Source organism: Callithrix jacchus, chromosome 5, assembly GCF_049354715.1.
Source record: "Callithrix jacchus isolate 240 chromosome 5, calJac240_pri, whole genome shotgun sequence".
Lineage (NCBI taxonomy): Eukaryota > Metazoa > Chordata > Mammalia > Primates > Cebidae > Callithrix > Callithrix jacchus.
The window spans coordinates 73,662,149-73,683,877 of NC_133506.1; the positions used below are offsets into that span (position 1 = coordinate 73,662,149).

The 21,729-nt window shown below is 50.0% G+C and overlaps 2 protein-coding genes and 1 long non-coding RNA gene across 35 annotated transcripts in view; 1 reads left to right on the forward strand and 2 right to left on the reverse strand.

The window, feature by feature from the left end:
* Nucleotides 1-3,928: 3,928 nt before the first annotated feature.
* On the reverse strand, nt 3,929-10,191 carry ASGR1 (asialoglycoprotein receptor 1). 6 transcript variants are annotated; one of them, XM_078372878.1, is made up of 9 exons: nt 10,013-10,191; nt 7,957-8,051; nt 6,694-6,810; nt 6,460-6,555; nt 6,227-6,298; nt 4,895-4,981; nt 4,653-4,804; nt 4,474-4,580; nt 3,929-4,347 (listed from the first exon to the last, which is right to left on the reverse strand). In XM_078372878.1, exons 1-9 carry the CDS (start codon nt 10,033-10,035, stop codon nt 4,170-4,172), a joined length of 927 nt encoding a protein of 308 aa, XP_078229004.1. In that variant the 5' UTR covers nt 10,036-10,191; the 3' UTR covers nt 3,929-4,169. The 6 variants fall into 6 exon arrangements, with proteins under 6 accessions (XP_078229004.1, XP_035155693.1, XP_035155692.1 ...); XM_035299802.3 differs by lacking the exon at nt 10,013-10,191 and adding an exon at nt 8,631-8,795 and having other exon boundaries at nt 7,957-8,068; XM_035299801.3 differs by lacking the exon at nt 10,013-10,191 and adding an exon at nt 8,631-8,795 and having other exon boundaries at nt 7,957-8,102.
* LOC118153707 (uncharacterized) lies at nt 9,240-19,067 on the forward strand. Its single transcript, XR_004743167.3, has 2 exons — nt 9,240-9,450; nt 18,687-19,067. It is a non-coding gene; the product is annotated as an uncharacterized LOC118153707 (long non-coding RNA).
* Nucleotides 19,001-21,729, reverse strand: part of DLG4 (discs large MAGUK scaffold protein 4) — a 28,923-nt gene continuing 26,194 nt past the window's right edge. For all 28 annotated transcript variants that reach the window (XM_035299773.3, XM_054255778.2, XM_035299770.3 and 25 more), the window contains 3 exons: nt 21,104-21,213; nt 20,428-20,519; nt 19,001-19,921 (listed from right to left, as the gene is read on the reverse strand). In XM_035299773.3, coding sequence (XP_035155664.1) covers nt 19,815-19,921; nt 20,428-20,519; nt 21,104-21,213 — 309 coding nt within the window. In that variant the 3' untranslated portion in view covers nt 19,001-19,814. The remainder of the gene's footprint in view (nt 19,922-20,427; nt 20,520-21,103; nt 21,214-21,729) is intronic.

Consider the following 21,729-nt stretch of genomic DNA (forward strand, 5'->3'; position numbering starts at 1 on the left):
AGCTACTCAGGTGGCTGAGGCACGAGAACTGCTTGAACATGGGAAGTGGAAGTTATAGTGAGCTGTGATTGTGCCACTGCACTCCAGCCTGGGCAAGTTAGTTAGAAAAGATTGAGACTGTCTCAAGAAAGGAGGAAAGAGTAGAAAAAAGAAAGCTTTATTTACAGAAGCAGGTCAGGGCCAAAGTTTACTGACTTCTGCTCTACAATAAGAGAAGCCTGTGTTTTTAGCAAGAATGTGGTCTCATGGAATAGAGTTCATTTCTCAGCCCCATTTGCAGCTATCTGTGGCCCTGGGACGGGTTCTGATCAAAGAGATACAAAGTGAAGTGGTGGAAGTGTCCTCGTAGACAGAATGTGCCATTCTCCTTCTCTTTTCCCCTTTGTCTTGTCCGTAATGTGTCATGACAGGAGTGGGACAAACATCTTGGAACATGTGATGGAAGCCATAGGTTGAAACAGTGGAGCAACAAGATAGAAGCAGCCAGGGTCCTAGAAGATATCATCAGAAATCAGAGTTGAACTTTTGCTGAGTGTTTTTTCTGCGTTGTGTAATTGTTTTCTTTTGTACACTTTTAACCTATTGTTCTGCACTCTCTAAATCTATTGTATTAACAGATTTTTCTCATGTTAAACCATCATTGAATTGTTGGCATATATACTACTTGAACATGCTATCTTTTTTAATCCTGCATTTAGTTTGATAGGCTGCTATCTGATAGAAGAATTTTAGGCTGGGTGAGGTGACTCACACCTGTAATCCCAGTACTTTGGGAGCCCAGCGGGCAGATCACTTGAGGCCAGGAGTTCAAGACCAGCTTGGCCAATATGGCAAAACCCATCTCTACTAAAATATAAAAATTAGCCAGGCATGGTGGTGTGCACCTGTAATCCTAGCTAGTCAGGAGGCTGAGGCACAAGAATCGCTTGAACCTGGGAGGCAGAAGTTGCAGTGAGCTTAGATCATGCCACTGCTCTCTAACCTGGGCGACAGAGCAAGACTGTCTCAAGAAAAAAAAAAAAGAATTTTACATTCCTGGTCATTATAATGAAAAGTCTCCATTTGGAAATTCTTAAAGCTTGCTTAATGGCCCAGTATTTGCTCAATTTTTTGAGAATGTCTCAGTATACTTGAAAAGAACAGGTATTCCACTGGGTGTGGGGGCTTATGGCTGCTTGGGAGGCTAAACCAGGAGGATCATTTGAGCCAAAGAGTTGAGACCTGCCTGGGCAACATAGCAAGAACCCCAACTCAAAAAAAAAAAAAAGGATATTTTGTATTTAATGAGTATAGTGTACTTAATGTGTACATTACATCGTAATAATCTGCGATTCAAAATATCTGTATCCTTATTTTTTTGTCTGCTTATCAATTACTGAGAGAGCTTTTATAATCTATTTGAATGTAAACTTGTCTGTTTTCTTACACTAAAATTTATGTTTGACATATTTTGTGGCTATGTTATTCAGTGCATACATATTTAATACTGGTATATCTTCCTGTTGAATTGAACCTTTTATTATTAGAAAGTGATCCTCTTTAACTCTAGTAATACTTTTTGTTATAAGGTGTACTTTACATGACAGCCATTTAGTTGGAATTTGACCACTATGTCTTTCACCATTTTGCTTCCAGCCTCTGTTTCAGATGTGTCTCTTGGGCATATAGTTAGATTTTGTTTTTATTCTGCCTCGAGAGATTTTTTTTTTCTCTTTTAACAAGATAACTTGGTATTTTGCATTTAATAAAATCAGCAACATATTTGGATTCATAACCAGCCTTTTATTTTGTGTTTCTTTCTTATCTACCTCTTTCTCGGGTGGGGAGGGAGTTCTCCTTCATTATCTTCCTTTAGTTTAATATTTTCTCTTCATTTTTCCTGCTTATAAGTTTGAAAGTTATAACCCCTGCTTCTCAGAGATTTGCCTAGAAATTACAATTATGGCAGGAAAAACACTGTCTTTGCTCCACTGTTTTAAATCCGGAAGTGTTATGTAATTACATCTCCTGTGTCTTTACTTACGTAATCTTCTCCTTTCTAAAGTTATGTATGTATCTCCTTTTTTTCTCCTTCATAGTTATCTGACTTTTTTAAGCATCAAATTTTACTTTAATTGATCATATCTACATTTTTATTTTCTACTTATTTCTGCTTATATTTTTATAAGTTATTTTATTCTACTTTAGGGGATTTATTTTATTATTCTGTTTCAAGTTTCTTGTGTTCAAACAGCATATTTCAAGTCAGCTTTCCTTGTTTTTTAATAAAAAGTGCTTATCTTCAGCCAGGCCTGGTGGCTCACAGTTGTAATCCCGGCACTTTGGGAGGCTGAGGTGGGTGGAGCACTTGAGGTCAGGAGTTTGAGAACAGCCTGGCCAACATGGTGAAAACCCCATCTCTTAAAAAAAAAAAAAAAAAAAAAGGTGCTTATCTTCAAGACCAGCCTGATCAAAATGGTGAAACCCCATCTCCACTAAAAATACAAAAAATTAGCCGGGTGTGATGGTAGGTGCCTGTAATCCCAGCTACTTGGGAGGTTGAGGCAGGAGGATCCCTTGAACCCAGGGGGTGGGCATTGTGGTAAGCCAAGGTTGTTGTGCCATTGTACTCCAGCCTGGGCAATAAGAGCAAAACTCCATCTCAAAAAAAAATAAAAATAAAAGTGCTTATCGTTACATACATTTTCTCCCAAGAACTACTTTGCCCATCCCACGGTTTCAGCATGTAGTACTCTTGTAGTTCATTTCTAAAACACTTGCCTTTTTCATTTTGATTTTCTTAAACTCAGAATTACGTAGAAAATACATGTTGATAGATGTCTTCTTGGCTGTACTTTCATTTCTAACTTTATTTTACTGTGGTCAGAGCATCACTACTTTTCAGAATTACCTGAGGTCTCATTTATGGGTGAATACTTCGGCAATTTCTGTCCACAGTTCTGTGTCTGAATCGGTTTGTCCTAACTCCCATCCTTGGTTGTGGATTCCATCCACTTTGGCACTTCTGTTCTGTGGTACTGTTTTTTCTGGTATGTTTGGTGATTCTTGGTTGTGTGTACATTTATCTGCTACCTGTTTATGAATGCTGCTTCTGTTTGCTGTAATGAATGCAAAGGACACCAGTGAGTTTCATTCAAAGTCGTTCAAGCACTCAACAAATTTGGGTGGTTCTGCCAACTGAAGTGGCTCACACCTATAATTCCAACACTTTGGGAACCCAAAGCAAGCAGATCACCCGAGAACAGCCTGGCCAACATGGTGAAACCCTGTCTCTACTAAAAATACAAAAATTAGCTGGGTGTGGTGTTGCACTCCCATAATCCCAGCCACTCGAGAGGCTGAGGAAGGAGAATTGCTTGAACCCAGGAGGTGGAGGTTGCAGTGAGTTGAGATCGCACCACCGCACTCCAGCCTGGGCAACAGAGCAAGACACTCTCTCTCTCTATATATATATATATATATGAGAGATATTTTATATATAGATACTTTATATATATATAGAGAGAGATATTTTATATATAGATACTTTATATATATATAGAGAGAGAGATTTTATATATAGAGAGATTTTATATATATAGAGAGAGAGAGAGAGAGAGAGAGAGAGAGAGAGAGAGAGAGAGAGAGAGAGAGAGAGAGAGAGAGAGAGGAGAGAGAGATTTTATATATAGAAAATCTTGGGTGGTTCTGTTCCTGAGGTTATTGCTCCAAGTAGAATGGCCTCCAGCAAGATGGCTCGTTTACAGCTGGGACACAGAAAACAGAATAATTTGCCCAAACTCACATAGCTGTAAATAACAAAGTCTGGCCATTCTGACCCAAAGCCCACACAGTTCTCATGATGCCACAGTGCCCTCCCCAGGCTTCCTAATGCCAACCAATCCACTCCTGCTTCCTAATCCCCAATAACCAGACAACTCACAGAATGTTTAGGTACATTTCTTTTTACTCTAAAAAAAAAAGTTGACAATGATAATCTGCAAACTGCAGAAGGCGCCCCAGGTTTCAAGCTCCCCACCGTCCAAACATCACCAACATTTCTCAGACACCATCCTTCCCCTTCCCTTGAAATCCCAGATGCAAAGCCCCAAGAAAGCACAAGAGGCCCCCAGATGGGCGGATCCCCAGTCCTGGACACCTTTGGCAGGTCTAGGCATTGAGGAAATAAATTAAGGAAGAGGAGGCTCCTGGCTGGGCTTGTCCAGCTCTGCCTCGCAGACCCAGCGGTAAGGCCTCTGGCACACGTCGTCGTTCCAGCGGCCGTCGGCGGCGGTGAAGTGGGCACAGTCCTCGCCTCCTCCGAGCCCATGGCCGTACCAGTCGTCCGGCTGGTCCGGCCTCCAGTTCCTGGGGACAGAGCCAGCTGTGGCCCCCAGGAGGTCGGACCCGCAGCCAGGTCGCTGCAGACCCCTCCACCCAGGGCCACAGACGGGAAGGCAGCTGGACCCAGACCCAGGGAGGACGCGCACTCACTTGAAGCCCGTCTCATAGTCCGTCCCGTCCACCCACTTCCAGGGCCCGTTTTGGTCATGGAGGCCCATCCAGGTGTTCACAGGGCCTGTGTGATGCTGGACAAATTTCTGAGGAGAGAGGAGGCAGGTGGTGATCTCTTCCTGAGGCCAGCCCACCTCCCAGGCCCTCGGGGCCCTCACCTGCTCCTCCCAGGACGTGACTACCACAAGGTGCGCGTTCTCCAGCCGGCAGTAGTTGTCGGCTTCGGCCCAGGCCTTCCCGGAGCGAGAGAACCAGTAGCAGCTGCGCTCGTGCTCCACCCAGTTGACCGGGCAGCAGGCACTTTCCGAGCCTGAGCGGGAGAAAGAAACGGGGCGCAGCGGCTGAGGCGCTGCCCAGGGGCGCGGGGGAGGCCGCGAGTGGGCCAGGCTGGCCTCCTCACCATTGCCCTGGAGCGCCAACACCTGACAGCTCAGGCTCCGCAGGTCAGACACGAACTGCTTCACGTGGAGCAGCAGGCTGGAGTGATCTGCGGACACGCGGAACGAGGGGAGGGGAACGAGGTCAGCCCTGCATCCTCCAGCTGGGACCAATCGCAGTGCCACTAACAGCAGTGGAGTTGGCCTGAGAGACCCCCACCCCCCACACACACACTCCCACACACACAATACACAACATACCATCATGCACAATACACATACACCCCCACACCCTAACCCACATAGACACACAACACACACACACAACATACCCTAACCCACATACACAGACAACATACACAACACAGACACAAAACACACCCTAACCCACAAATACACAACACACACTCAACACCCTCATACACACACTCATACACATAACACACTCTAACCCACATACACAACACACAAAACACCCTTACACACATGCACACACGCATCCTCACACACAACACACCCTCACACACATGCACACACGCACAACACACCCTAACCCACATACACAGACAACACAAAACACAGACACACAACATACCCTAACCCACATATACTCTCACACAACACATGCAACACACCATCACACATACAACACACTAACCCACATACAGAAAACACACAAAACACACACAACACACCCTCCCCCCACACTCACACACAACACACCCTAACACACACACACAACACACACATAACACACCCTCACACTCACACAACACACCCTAACCCACATACACAAACACACTACATACCCTAACTCACAAGCACAACACACACAAACACACCCTTACGCACAGATGCAACACACCCTCACACACACAACACACATAACACACTCACCCACACACAAAACACACACACACCCTCACACACACATACACAACACACCCTAATCCACATACACTCACACACGACACAAATTCACCCACCCTCAAACACAAACATACAACAAACCCTCACCCAACACACACACACCAAACGCTCACCCAAACACAACATAAACACACCCTCACCCACACATACACACCACACTGTCACCCACATACAACACACCCATACATACACACACAACACGCCCCTACCCACTACACACACTACACACACAACACACCGCCACACATACACACATACTCCTTCACACTTACATGCACACACAGCACATTCACACACAACACACATATACTTACACATACATGCAACACACACATTCACACATACACACTAACACATACACACATTCTCACACATACACACACAGACTCACACTCACATACAGCCATCCACACTTCCTCTCTGACCTTCACTCAAGTCCTTCTGCTGTTTCTCCAGCTGGGATTCCAGGGACTTCATCTTTCTCCCCACATTGCCTCCTGGGGGAAAGACTTGCTCAGCGCCCCGACAGCCCCCAGCCAGGCCCCAGCGCCAGCTCCAGCCTCCCCAGCCCGGCCCCAGCCCCAGCTTCCGCCCCAGCCCCAGCCGGGCCCCAGTCCCAGACCCAGACCCAGACTCAGCCTGGCCCCAGCGCCCTCACCCTGGGTGCTCAGACCCTTGACCTGGGCCTCAGTGATCGCTGTGAAGTTGCTGAAAGTCTCTCTCAGGGCCCGCAACTCCTCCTGCAGCTGGGAGTCTGGCCAGGAGAGGGTGCAGAGAGAACAAAATGGGAGGACTATGTCCACCACCCCGGCACCCACCACTCCCCTGCCACGGTCCCCCGTCAACACCCCCCAGTATAGCCACCTTCCCTGTCCACCCCGAGGGCACCCACTTTGGGATCCGATCACACAGACAACCACCAGCAGCAGGAGGCTGAGGCCCAGGGAGAGCAGGAGGAGGCGAGGTCCGGAGCAGAGACGCCGCAGGAGGGGCTGGGGAGGAGGCGGCCCTGCAGGACGAGGGGGTGTCAGGGGCGCGGGGACACAGGGGAGCCTGGCACAGCTCCGGGGTCCTAAAAGGAGAGCGAGCTAAAGCGCCCCTAGTAGACTAGGAGGAACTATGTACACGAGGAAATGAGGGTAGTGGGCGACCCTTCCAGGCCAGAGGCGACTGGATATCCGGGAGGAAAGAGGGCTAGGGACGCGGGTGAAGCGCTGAGCCGCCCATCCCACCGAGGCCATGATCTTTTGCTGACACCTAATGGCAGGACTACGTCACTGCAGCCAACCCCAGAGCCTCAGTCCAACCACTCCTCCCTCGCCTTGAAACGCAACTGAGTGGCCCGCGCCAGGGGAGTCGCTGCTTCCACTGAAAGGAGGAAGGTTTATTTCTCTGTCATGAATTCCACTCGTCTTTGGCTGCGTGCAGGGGGAGAAGGTGCAGCAGCTTTCAGGCCCTCAGATTGCTTCCACCCAGCAGGGGGAAGAGACACGCTAGCCCTGTCCTCTGAGGGTTGGAGAGTGGAGGCCTCCCTGCCCGCTCTCCTCCCCCGTTGACCCTCCTTCCGTCAAAGTGCGCTACACCCCATCCCCCAATAACTTCATCCTTGCTCGGCCTAAACAACATTCCTTGCTGGGAGGACAAAGAAATAAGTCAAGGGGGATTTCTTTTTGAAGCAAGAGGGTCTCGTTCTCCCTCAGGTCAGAGACCCCTCATCCCCCCTCGGAGAATACTCAGACTCTTCGCAGAAATCTTCCCCCCTTCACCAAACTGATCACTGATACACACACACACACCAGGGCTCCCTGGGTGGTGTTGGAAGGGGAAAGGAAGAGGGAACCTGATTTTGTCATAGGAAGCAAATAGTGACCTCATCTCTCCAGCTTCCAGCTGTTCCCACACCCCTCGAGGGATTCACCCTCAAGGGCCAGGAGGCACAAGAAAGCTTTGGGCACCTGTCCCCAAGAAAGGGACTCCAACCCCACACCCTGCACCTCTCCTGAGAGGGGTGACTCGAACCCCTTTCCCAGTGTTGGGAGAGGGAGACAGACCCAGAGAGAGAGCCATGCTCCCTCCTGGCAAGAGTAGGAGCTGTGGCTGAGGGGCCAGAGCTGCCAAATTCTCACCTTGCAGAGGCAGGAAAGGTCGCCCTCACCTTTTCTGAGCTGATGATGGTCATTCTCCTCATTATCCAGATGCTGAAGGTCTTGATACTCCTTGGTCATGATAGGGCTGGCGCTGGACCTGGGGCTGAGTCAAGGCTGGGGCTGGGGTTGATGTGGGGGCTGACTGGGACTAGAACTGGAATGTGGGGTCCATCTCTTTACTCCCATCTGATTGACAGCTCCATGGAGACCTTTCTCCTTTCTTTCTTTTCTTTCTTTTTTTTTTTTTAGAGACAGTCTTGCTCTGTGGCCCAGGTGGGTGTACAGTGGCGAGATCTCGGCTCACTGCAACCTCTGCCTCCTGGGTTCAAGCAATTCTCCTGCCTCAGCCTCCGGAGTAGCTGAGACTACAGATGCATGCTACCACACCCGGCTAATTTTTTGTATTTTAGTAGAAATGGGGTTTCACCATGTTACCCAGGCTGGTCTCAAACTCCTGAGCTCAGGTAATCCATCCACCTCAGCCTCCCAAGGTGCTGGAATTATAGACATGAGCCACTGCACCCAGCTAAGACTCTTCTTTCTTCCACCCCCTCCCAGGCCTGCCATCCAGAATCCATCCTCTGATGTTTTCCAACCAGAATCCCCCAACACACCCTGGGTTCCCTCCACACCGCTGCACCCGCAGCCAGCCTCCCGCTGCCTCCCTTCCCATTTTACTTGCTCAGGGTCTCAAGGTCTGACTCCCAGGTTCTTCAGTACTGTACAGATGCCGGGCTAAGAAGGGGGCTGAAGCTTGGAGAATGGGGGTGGGCGGACAGCCGTGGACAATGGGAGAGGAGTGAGCAGGGTCCATAGGAGGGCCCTGGGCCCCCGTATCTCTGTGTCTGAGTATCTGTATGTCCAAGCACGTCAAACCTGGCATCTCCAGTGCCCAGGACTTTGGACAGTAAACAGAGGTGGAAATGGACTGGAACTTAGGGGAATGTGGGGGTGGGAGTGGGGGATGGGTTGCCTCTGCTCTCCTCCCCAGGGAGGGGGAGAATCGTGGTCTCCCTCACATGCACCAGTCACCTCACTCTTCCGTGCACCATTTGGGAAGGGTGCCAGGCGAGGAGAGGCTGGGGTGGGATTGGCCATATTCCCCCACCCTCCCTGTTTCACTTCCTTCCTCTACATTTCTCAGAATTATTGGTGTCTCCAGATATCCTTGAACAGGGTCAGAGGGACGGGTTCTCTGCTCTTGCCCAATCCAAGCCTGTGACCCTGCGCCTGAGCCGCAGGCCTAGTTTCCTGTGGGGCTGACCCAGGGTCCCCAGCTCTGGCCTGACTTGCTTCCCTCTCCTGCCTCTCCCAGGGAGTAAAGTCCTCCAAGCAGCATTAGGGGTGGCTCCAGGAGAGGCAGGAGAGCCTCCACTGCGACAGGTGCCATCGAACCTCCACTCACTGCTACTGTGGGCCCCGGGGCATTGCATTCAGGAACTTCTCTCATGATCCCCAGAGCACGTCCCATTTCACAGATGAGAAAACTAAGGCCCCAGAAGGTAAGAGCTTGTCCAGGGTTGTGCTGCAAGGAAGCAGCAAAGGGTGGACTAGAACTTGGGCAGCCTGACTCCAGGCACTGTGTTTGGGCCCCAGAACCATATCCAGAGCCAGGATCTTATCCTATTGACACAGCTGGGCCCCAGTGTCCCAGAGATGCTAAACCATGGCCCCTCACAGATCCTCAGGGCTTCAGAGAGGGCCATGTAAACTTGAATTATGCTCACTTGAAATCAGGCAATACTAAAGATAAGTCTCAGCTGGGCGCAGTGGCTCATACCTGTAATCCCAGCACTGTGAGAAGCCAAGGTTAAGAGCTCGAGATCAGCCTGGCCAACATGGTGAAACGCTGTCTCTACTAAAAATACAAAAATTAGTGGGGCATGGTGCTGTATGCCTGTAATCCCAAGTCTTTGGGAGGTTGAGGCAGGAGAATTGCTTGAACCTGGGAGACAGAGGTTACAGTGAGCCGAGACTGTGCCATTGCACTCCAGTGTGGGTGACAAGAGTGAAACTCTGTCTCAAAATAATAAAAATAATAACAATAATAATGAAAAGTCTCACCTTAGGTCCAAATGTGAAGTCATGTAAATCCTACTTTGCAGTCATTCCAGTGAGAAAACTAGGCTTGAATTTTGAGAGTTTTCAATTACGTGAGATATTCAGGAGCGTATCCCTTACATAAAATGTGACAACTCTGTATGTGGCCTCCTTTGTGTCCTGAAAACCACCATGTCATTTACATGTGCTGGGACAATGGCCAGTGATTTTGTTGACTGTTGGGCTGTTAATTAAACCTCCTCTAATATAATCACTTACAATCTGGCTTATTCAGGCAAATGAACCTACATTATTTCAGTCAGAATAGTGGTCGCCTGGCTGGGTGTGGTGGCTCATCCCTGTAATCCCAGCACTTTGGGAGACCAAGGCAGGCGGATCACCTGAGGTCAGGAGTTCGAGACCAGCCTGGCCAACATGGCAAAACCCTGTCTCTACTAAAAATAAAAAATAAATTAGCTGGGCATGGTGGTATATGCCTGTAATCCCAGCTACTCAGGCGGCTGAAGCACTAGAATCGCTTGAACCCGGGAGGCAGAGGTTGCAGTGAGCCGAGATTGCCACCGCACTCCCGCCTGGGTGACAGAGCTGTCTCAAAATAAAAGGTGTGGGGGGTGGACAGGCTGTGTGATTAAGTGAGGCCCACCTTGATAACTTTATTGTAAAGTCAACTGCATATCACACACACACACACACACACACACACCCCACACACATATATAATATATATATGTATATGGTCATGAACGTTTGTCTATAGAGAAATGACATAATCATGAGAGTGACAGTGCATCACAGTCACAGGGTCCAGGGATTAGAGCATGGAATCTTGGGGGAACACTGTATTTTATTCTATTCTATTCTATTTATTTTTATTTTATTTTATTGGAGACATGGTCTCACTTTGTTGCCCAGGCTGGAGTGCGGTGTTGCCATCATGGCTCACTGTAGCCTCAACCTCCCCAACTCAAGCCATCGTTCTGCCTTAGCCCCCCATCCCCCACTCCCATCCATCTCACTACATTGTCCAGACTGACCTCAAACTCCTGGGCTCAAGCAATCCTCCCCACTTGGCCTCCTGAAGTGCTGCTGGGATTACAGGTATGAGTTACCATGCTGGCCAGGAGGCCACTTTTCAAATTCTGCTGACAACACTTCACACAAAGCCACCACCCTGTCCCCTCTGAGAACACTTTCCTTTGGAATGCCACACGTCAGAGAGCAATTCAGACAGAGCAGGCTGGACTCCAAACCTGAGTATCCTCTTCCAGGGAAATCCAGCAAAGGCTAAGGGAGCCCTATCATCTCCTGGAAGAAGAGGCAGGATTATTATTATATATATTTTTTGAGATGGAGTTTCACTCTTATTGCCCAGGGAGTGCAACGGCACGATCTCGGCTGACTGCAACCACCACCTCCTGGGTTCAAACGATTCTCCTGCCTCAGCCTCCTGAGTAGCTAGGATTACAGACATGCACCAACATGCCTGGCTAATTTTGTAGTTTCAGTTGAGATGGGGTTTCATCATGTTGGTCAGGCTGGTCTCAAATTCCCAACCTCAAGTGATCCTCCTGCCTTGGCCTCCCAAAGTGCTGGGATTACAGACGTGAGCTACTGCACCTGGCCAAGGTAGGATTTTTTTGCTGGTAGTAAGCAAGAAGGACTGGGTAGGGGGAATAGAAGAAGATAAACCAGAAAGTCAGGAGTTTAGTCAAAGAGTTATCTTGGGCCACTCTTAGGAGGGCCTTGAATCCCAGGGGAAGGCACTTTGAATGTCATTCAGAAGCACAGAGGTCTCCAAAATGGGGGACATGCACCTTGGGGGATGACAAGATCATCCATTAGGAGAGTGGGAAGAAAATATTAAAATATATACAAATACATTTTTAATCCCTTTCCTTTAGATTTCTATTTGGGGATGTTTTTGTGTCTTTTTTGGGGTTGTTTTTTTTTTTTTTTTTGACATAGAGTCTCGCTTTGTCACCAGGCTGGAGTGAAGTGGCATGATCTCAGCTCACTGCAACCTCCAACTCCCAGGTTCAAGCAATTCTTCTGCCTCAGCCTCCTGAGTAGCTGGGATTACAGGCACATGCTACCACACTCAGCTAATTTTTGTATTTTTAGGACAAACAGGGTTTCACCATGTTGGCCAGGATAGTCTTGGTTTCCTAACCTCATGATCCACTGCCTTGGCCTCTCAAAGTGCTGGGATTACAGATGTGAGCCACCATGCCCAGCGGGGATATGTTTTATAATGTATATAATAGATTCATACAGTTGTATATACACGGTATTAGTTATCTATTGCTGCAAAATAAATACCTCAAAACTTAGCAGTTTAAAACAATGAATATTGATCATCTCACTCCATTTCTGAGGGTCAGGAATCTGGGTGCAGCTTAGCCAACTGGTTCTGACTCACAGCCTCTCATGAGGGTGCAGTCAAAATGGCAGTCAGTGCTATGTTCATTTGAAGACTTGCACAAGGCTGGAAGATCAACTGCCAAGGCAATTCACTCATGTGACCAGCAAGTTAGTGCTGGCTGTTGGCAGGAGGCCTCAGTTCCTCATTACATGGGTCTCTCCACAGGACTGCTTGAGCTTCTTCACAGCATGGCAACTGGCTCTCCCCCAGAGCAAGTGATCCAAGAGCACAATTTCATATATGGCCTGACCTCAGAAGTAACAGTCCATCATTTCCACACTATCCTGTTGGTCACACAGGATTAAAAAGAGTTGCCCTACTCATCATGGGAGGGCAGAGGCCACATGGGTGTGAGTATCAGGAGATAAAACTCACTGGGGGCCATCCTGAAGACTGGCTACCAAAACCCACATAGGAGTCATAGGTGAGTGAATAGATACTGGGGGAACACACACTCAAAAACATTTCACTAACAGGGACACATAATCAACAAAGTTTAAAGACTATAGACTGTGAAGGCCCACAAAGAGTTGCAGTTGGCCAGGCACGGTGTCTCACACCTGTAATCCCAGCACTCTGGGAGGCTGAGGCGGGTGTATCATGAGGTCAGAAGTTCCAGACCAGCCTGGCCAATATGATGAAACCCCGACTCTACTAAAAAAATATGAAAATGAGCTGGGCGTGGTGGCATGTGCCTATAGTCCCAGCTACTCAGGAGGCCGAGACAGGAGAATTGCTTGAACCCAAGAGGCGGTTCAAGCCGATTGTGTCACTGCACTCTAGTCTGGGTGACTGAGTGAGACTCCTTCTCAAAAAAAAAAGTTGCAGTCAGGGCAGTGGTGAGGTCATATTTGTGAGTTTAACAACAACCTGGCCTTGGAGTGGGTGACGGGTCAGAGGTGGTTGACCCAGAGGCAGGGAGATCAGTCAGGAAGCTGCTGAGTTGGTCTTAGTGAGAAACTGTGAGGCTGGAAGCCAGACAAGGAGGGTTATATGAGCAGATTTTTAGCAAAGGAATGAAGTGGACCTGGTAGCTACTGAATGTGAAGTCAGGAGGGGTCCAGGAGGCAGGGGGCAGTGGGACACCTGCCTGGGGTCCAGACACTACTGTAGGTGGATTAGGAATCTGAAGAGACTTATAAGCAGGAGCCTCTGAAAGCAGAGTCATGGGCATGGTCCAGCTGTGGCAAAGTGCCCCGTGTCGACCCTGCCCTGTGAGAGGGCATGGTGGAAAGGAGGACAGTTCCTGCCAGTGGGAGAAGCAGGAGAAAGTGCCCAGGACTGCCAGTCATCCAAGCTTCAGGATCAGCTCTGGGAACCATGAGTACCAAGTTAAATGCCAGGGAGACAGAATGGAATGAACCTCCAATGGGGGTAAGTCAGGAAGAGAGGAGTATTTTCAGGTTGAGGGAGGCCTGAGCAGCTGGCAAGCAGAGAAGGGGCTGGAAGCAAGAGGGCTGGTGGCTGCTGAGCAGGAAACTTGCTGAAGGCCGGAGGCTCCAGGAAGGATGCTAATCCAGCGGAAGCAGCCTGAGGCCCTCCATCAGTTAGACCTGCCCCACCTCACCCTCATCTGGAAAGTGGGTTCATGCCCAGCTCAGAGTGCTCATCAAGGTTAAATGGGATAATGAATGAAAAGCACCTAGCACAGTGCCGACACACACCAGGTGCTCAGCACGTGCTGGCAGATCTTATTTTCATTATTCTCACTAGCAACACAGCCAAGACTTGTTATGTTAGATCTCCAAGGCCTCTTCCAGTGTAGGAGGAGGAGAAAAGGGGGAAAACTGGGGTCAGGATGGCGGAGGATATCTCTCCCCACACCCTGGAGGGTGGTTAGCAACTTCACTGGGAGAGAGCTGGGGGCCCAGGGGGTTGTCTGAGTTGAGACAGTCCCTTCCCCAGCTGTGGAGGAGGGATCTGAGCTCCCTTAGTCCTTACCAGCCCTCTCAAAGGACTTTCCAGCCTCATATTTCGGATGGGCCTGTCCACCCAAGGGCTGGGGCTAGACCTCCTGCCTCTGGGCACCCCAGGCCAGCAGGGAGTCTGACACCCACAGATCTGAAGAAGAGATGCCTGAACAAATAGGCAAGAGGGGCAAAGCAGAGGCTCTTCATGAACTTTCCAAAGAGGGCAACGGCCCCATGTCTAGAAGAGGCTGAGCAGGAATTGGGTTGAGATGAAGCAGGGGAGGTTGAGGAAAAGGAACGTTATCCTCTAGCATCTCAGGCTGGAGGGCTGTGCACCAGGGCAAGGGAAGAGGATCACCAGGGCTGAAAGGAGCAGATGGCCCTCTGTACACTAGTTTAAATCTAAACTGACACAACCTACCCCAAGGGCTTCAATATCCCATCTCTGCAATTGACAAGAAGCTGGCCTGCAGGAGTGGGAGTCCAAGCTCCCAGTCTCCAGTAGGGTCTTTCTCCCCCCAGCTCTCTCCTCCCCAATGCCACTCTGCCCACCCCAGGCACACCCATCTTTTCAGCCTTGGGACAGCCAGGATTCTGTGACCCAGGACCCTCTCTACGCCTCTTTCCTGCTTTTTGAGGATAAAACTTGTTAAAACTCCAAATGATTCCAGGCTTTAACTTTTGGGTTTGTCCATATCTGAAAACAGACCAACAGGCCAATGACAAAAATTGCTACCATTTTCTACCATCCATCAGGCACTGTGCTAAGGGCTTTACATGTACATCCCCTTTACTCCTCACAGGTATCCAGAAAGGTAGGTAGTTATTCCAATTTTACAGCTAGGTATACTGAGGCTTACAGAGGTGAAGCCCTCCCCAAAGTGACAGTGAATCCACCATCATCCCTCATGCTAACGCCAGTGACAGCCTAGCTGGCTTTCCACTGCCCCCTGCTGTATATTCTCCTCCACACCCAGAGTAACCTGCTCTGGGACAAACCCTAACGCTCCTTCCACAGTCTTCCAGCAGCCTCTAGGCCACTCTGAATAATCTACAGAAAGTCCTGTGTGCCAGGCCTCTCTACTTCTCTGACACATCTCCTATTTCTCTCTGTCCCCCACCCTACTCTACCCCAGTGGCTTCCTTTTGTCCTCCAATCTTTCAAATTTATTCCTTCCGGCCGGACACGGAAGGAATCCAAGTGCTGTAATCCCAGCACTTTGGGAGGCCAGCGGGCGGATCACCTGAGGTCAGGAGTTTGACACTAGCCTGGCCAACATGGTGAAATCCCATCTCTACTAAAAATACAAAAATTAGGCCGGGGTAGTGGCTCACACCTGTAATCCCAACACTTCAGGAGGCCAAGGTGGGCGCATCACGAGGTCAGGAGATCGAGACCACCCTGGCTAACACAGTGAAACCCCATCTCTACTAAAAATACAAAAAATTAGCTGAGCGTGGTGGCACATGCTTGTAATTTCAACTAATCGGGAGGCTGAGGCAGCAGAGTCACTTGAATCCAGGAGGTGGTGGTTGCAGTGCGCCGAGATTGCACCACTGCACCCCAGCCTAGGTGACAGAGTGAGACTCCATCTCAAAAAGAAAAAAAAGAAAAATTAGCTGGGTGTAGTGGCATTCACCTGTAATCCCAGCTACCCAGGAGGCTGAGGCAGGAGAATCACTGGAACCCAATAGGCAGAGGCTACAGTGAGCCAAGATCACACCATTGCACTCCAGCCTGGGTGACAGAACAAGACTTTGTCTTAAAAAAAAAAAAAAATTATTCCTTTCAGACTGTTCTTCTCTCTACTTGGCACACTCTCACCACCTGTCTTTTTCATCATTCAGGCCTCAACCCAAATGATGCTGCAAGGGGCCTCCTTGGCTGCCCAGCCTAAACCAACAAGGGCTTTCGATTTCTTGGCTTAATAACATCCATCATTGTCCTAAATGTTACATGTTCACTTACTTACTCCCTATAGTTTGTCATCCCCACTGGATGGACCCAAAGTTCCCTAAGGACAGGGACGTTGCCTTCCCAACATCTAGAACACTGACTACTGCCTCATTCCAAGGAACACCCAAGTATTTGCTGAAAGAAATAAAAAGGGTGGGGAGAAGAGGAGCCAGGATTTGAACCTACATCTGTTCGGGAGCCCAGGGCTCTAGTCCACTAAATGACACTGCCTCCTCAAGCAGACAGGGAAGAGTTCTCCATGGACTCGGAAGAATATAGTGCCAGCTGCAACCATGCTTCCCCTGAGGAATCATATATGGAGTGAAACAGGGAGGGAACTTTTTTAAATAATATGTACTTCTATATTTATTTAAATTTTGTCAGGTGGGTGTATTAATTATGATTTACAAAATAATGTATGCAGGCCAGGTGCTGTCGCTCATGCCTGTAATCCCAGCACTTTGGGAGACTGAGGTGGGTGGATCACCTGAGGTCAGGAGTTCGAGATCAGTCTGACCAATACAGTGAAACCCCATCTCTACTAAATAGAAAAAGTTAGCTGGGAGTGGTGGCATGCACCTGTAATCCCAGCTACTTGAGAGGCTGACGCAGGGGGTGGAGGTCGCAGTGAGCCAAGATTGTGCTATTGCACTCCAGCCTGGGCAACAAGAGCAAAATTCTGTCTAAAATAATAATAATATAATGCATGCAAATTATGTGCTACCCTTCCAGTTTAACACACAGACACATTACCTGCACATACCTTCCTCAGCTCCTAAATTTCTCCCTTCAGCCCACGGTAGAGAACATTAGCACAGCCTCAAACCATCTGCTATTACAAAGAACCAAGCTAAGAGAAGGATTATTTGAAAAAAATCCTCTGAAGCAGTGCTCCTCCACCCAGCAAGACATCCAAATCACCTGGGAGCTTTCCAGAAATGCAGATCCCTGGTCCCCATCCCCAGGATCCTGTTGGCCTCAGTCCTGAATAGAAAATCCTGCAGGGCAACCCATGGCTACTGGTTGAAGTGACACCCCTTCAGCAATCTCTGCCACTATTCCTGGACTAGTTTAGGCTTGGGCGGCCACACCCTCCACAGAATCACAACCCCTGGCTTGGTCTATTGCATGGAACTCTCAACTTTAGTCAGGGTTGGCTATAAAAAATGCCTTTTTGCACTACTTGGGATTAAACCTCCACAACTCTTAGGGCCTTCTTCCTCAGCCTTACCTACTAGAGCCCCTGAGAACCACAGAGAGAAGGGAATGGTACCCCAGCAGGTGCCCCCCAAAGGCTCATCTGTGCCACAGCTGAGATCTTCCTGCTGGGAGCTTGCCAAACACATGAAGAAGGCAGAAGGCTGAGAGTCACCATTCCATATAGCAGGATCTGAGAAGCTTCAGTTGGGGCTGAGAGCCAGGAAAATCTGATTCCCTAAAAAAACTAAAATTCTTTTTCCCTTATACTAAAGAACTAGGTAATCAACCATTTCTCTTTTTTGCCATTGCTATCAGGAAACTCAGAGATCACGTTTACCCTCATAGCTAGTATTTGTTTCTCCTGTGTTAATCTTTGGCATTCAGGTTCTTATTTTCCTACCTTCATTATTTGTAAAGCTGCCTCAGATCTTTCCCACAGAGATAGGTCATTAAGGTCAGGTGCAGTCACTCAAGCCTATAATCCTAGCACTGTGGGAGGCCCAGGTGGGTGGATCACCAGAGGTCAGGAGTTCAAGACCAGCCTGGCCAACATGGAAAAACCCCATCTCTACTAAAAATACAAAGATTAGCCAGACATGGTAGTGGGTGCCCGTAATCCCAGCTACTCAAGAGGCTGAGGCAGGATAACTGCTTGAACTGGAGTTGCGGGGAGGGGTGTGAGCCAAGATCATACCACCGCCCTCCAGCCTGGACGAAAGAGTGAAACTCCATCTAAAAAAAATAAAATAAAATAAGAGGCCAGGCACGGTGGCTCATACCTGTAATCCCAGCACTTTGGGAGGGTGAGGCGGTGGATCATAAGATCAGGAGATTGAGACCATCCTGACCAACATGGTTAAATCCCATCTCTACTAAAAATACAAAAATTAGCCAGGCGTGGTGGCGTGCACCTGTAGTCCCAGCTGCTCGGGAGGCTGAGGCAGGAGAATCGCTTGGACCCGGGAGGCGGAGGTTGCAGTGAGCCGAGATCATGCCACTGCACTCCAGCCTAGGCAACAGGACAAGACTCCATCTCAAAAAAAAAGAGAGAGGGCATAAAGAAACCCAATGTATATTCACACAGCATTTCTTATCGGCAAACCTCTGTAAAGATCATTCCCAGAGCCTCGCTCTGTCCACAACTCCATGAACATGAATGAAGAAAGTTTCCTCTCTATTTTCCTTTAGGGACTGTTGTGCTACCCAACAGGACTGAGACAGCCCAGGGGGGATCAGAGCTGGACGAAGTTTGCAGGGTCCCTTACGAGTTCCAGCCTCCTCTTTCTGACCTGTCATGACTTTGGACAGAGCTCCAGCCCTTCACAGGCCATCCTCACCAACTCTAGTTCCTTGATATGCCAGTTACCTCCATGGCCCGTTTTTCAGGCCACTCTAACTGCTCTGGTTTGGAGGGAAGAAGGATCTGACTCTACCTGACCCATCCATCCCTGTGCCCATCTCCCTCCACACCCAGGTCCCAAATAACCAGGCCACACACCGAGTTTCAAGTATCTGTCTCTTCCTTTCACTCTCTCAAAAGAAAAAATAAATAAATTGCAGAAGGCGGCAGCATTTCCAGTCTTCTCTGGCTCCCGGACACCCGACCCCTGACCCCTGCCCCCCACCCCCCCTCCCACATTTCCCACTCCCTAGACCCATCCCTCCCTTTTCCCCAAAACAAAAATCCCAGGAAAAAAAAAAGCCACATTTAAACCTTCCACTCATGCAAACCGGCAAAGAAAAAAGGTGGGGGACGTGTGGAAGGCAGGGGGCCCGCCTCAGAGTCCCCTGCTTCTCCCCCCAAAAACCACCTTTAAGAAGAAAAAAAGTGGAAAAAATAAATGAGAAATCAAGGGACATGGGAATTACGATGAGGGCAGGGGTGACCTCAGACCCTGCCTCGGGAGAGAGCGGAGGCCTGTGGCCCTGCATCCCTGCTGCGGGTGCTCCTCGAGAGGGCCCTGACTTCTGGAATGTGTGTGGGAGAAGATGGGGGAGGGCAGGTGGCCCCCGGTGGGTCTGTGTGTGCATTGGGGGCGGGTGGGGGGTGGGAGTCCTAAGGAGCAAAGGCTCGGAACCAGGAGCCCAGCTCCCCCCCAGACCCCAGGTTCCTGGTGTTTAAGAGCCCAGTTCTGGGGTGCAGGGATACATGCAGAGGAGTGTCCCCCCTCCAATAGGCTGGATCCAGTTAGAAAGGAAATAAATAAGAAGGGGTGGGAGGGAGGCCGGGGGGAGCCAAGGGCTTGGGCGATTCAGTCCAGACCAAGGGCCCAGGAGATGGAGGCAGGGCGAGTCCAGGCCAAGCCAGGGCAGGAATCAGAGTCTCTCTCGGGCTGGAACCCAGATGTAGGGGCCTGAGAGGTCCTCGATGACACGCTTCACCTTGTGGTAGATCTCCTCAAAGCTGTCACCCTCCACGATGGCTGGGAGTAGGGTGGAGCAGGGAGTGAGGCCAAGGGTCAGAAGATGCCTGGCCAAGGAAGTAGCAGCCCAGAGGAAGGGGCACCTCTTTCTAATTCTCCAAGCCATGAGTCATAGGGCTGCACCCGCCAACTGGGGCACCTCTTTTTTTTTTTTTTTTGAGATGGTGTTTCACTCTTGTCGCCCAGGCTAAAGTGCAGTGGCGCAATCTCAGCTTACTGCAACCTCCACCTCCCAGGTTCAAGTTATCCTGCCTTGGCCTCCTGAATAGCTGGGATTATAGGCACCCACAACCACACCCAGCTACTTTTTGTATTTGTTGGCCAGGCTGGTCTTGAACTCCTAACCTTACGTTATACACCCACCTTGGCCTCCCGAAGTGCTGGGATTACAGGCGTGAGCCACCGCATCTGCCCACAGGGGCGCACCTCTTTTTTTCTAAACCATCCACTGGGATTGAGGGGGGAGTGCTTTCTAATCCGAGCAAAGGTGCCCTACGTAGCCTCACCTGAGAAGCACTCTGTGAACTCCTGCTCCAGCTTGGTGGCTCTGTCGAAGGCTTTACGGGCTTGCTCCTCTGTGATCCGCTTATTAATCTCTCTGTGAAGCGGGAGGGAGCGCAGGCCTGAGACTGGGCCCACCTGACCCTGACTTTCACCTCCTCTATCCAGGAATGTTAAGTTGCAACTAGTATTCTCCTATTTGGAGCACACAGCAAAAAAAAAAAAAAAAAAAAAAAAATACAATTCCCAATATCCTCTGGGACCACAGATGAGCCCCCACCCACAACCACCCCAGCCAGGTGTGGCTACTCCAGGGCCATCTCCCAAGCTTCATCCTTCCAGCCTTCAGCCCCAGAGATGGGATTCCGACTCCAACTCCCAACAGCCCTGAAGGCCCTGGCTTGCCCCAGCTGGTGTGCCCCAGGGGCTGCTGGGAGATGTAGTCCTGTCTAGCCCCAGGCAGGAAAGGAAGGGAAAGGCACGATTGCCCGAATCCTCTGGGTTCCAGGTCTCCTGGATTCCAGGTGCTCATGGATCCCTGGGTTCCAGGGATCCCCACCTCAGGGGCTGCTGGGACCGCTGTCCAGGGTTCTGAAGGGAGAGTTTCACCGCAGAGGCCTTGTGAGGCCCAGGGCCACAAATGTGGGGGAGCAGAGGGGAGGCCCCCAGGACCATACTCACAGCACATTCTCCAGGGAGCGGGGGCGGATGAAGATGGCGATGGGGTGCAGGTGGGCCGCCTGCAGCCGCCGCACGGCATTGGCCGAGACATCGAGGATGCAGTGCTTCCCCTGGGGGCAGGCAGGGTGGGCGGAGGGGGGCCAGCGGGTGGCAGGAAAGGACAGACAGCAGTGTTGGAGAGACACAGGACAGGGAGAGGTGGGGAATGGGAGGTTGGCCAAGGGGGAGTGACATGGATGTCAAGAAACATGGGGGCAGAGAGTCAGGCGGGAAGGGAGTATGGACAGAGTAAAAGACAGAAAGAGAAAGGATAGGGAAGACAAAGAGCATGGGGAGAGGGCAGGGACAGGATAAGATGGAGAAGGGGAGGAGCACCAAGCAGGCAGGGACCCAAGAGAGGTTGTCAGAGCCAGGGCAGCAGCGAATGGGGCAGTGTGCACAAGGCAGAGGTGACACAGGCAGGAAGGAAAGCCAAGAAAAAAGAGAAAGGAAGTAGGATAGAGGGAGGAGGGAGGGGAGGACGGTCAAAGGACAGACAGATGGAAGGAACAAGGAGACAGATGGGAGGGAGGGAGGCAGATGGAGAGAGGAGCCGTGGAGGGAGGGAGGGCAGGGTGGGGAGCATC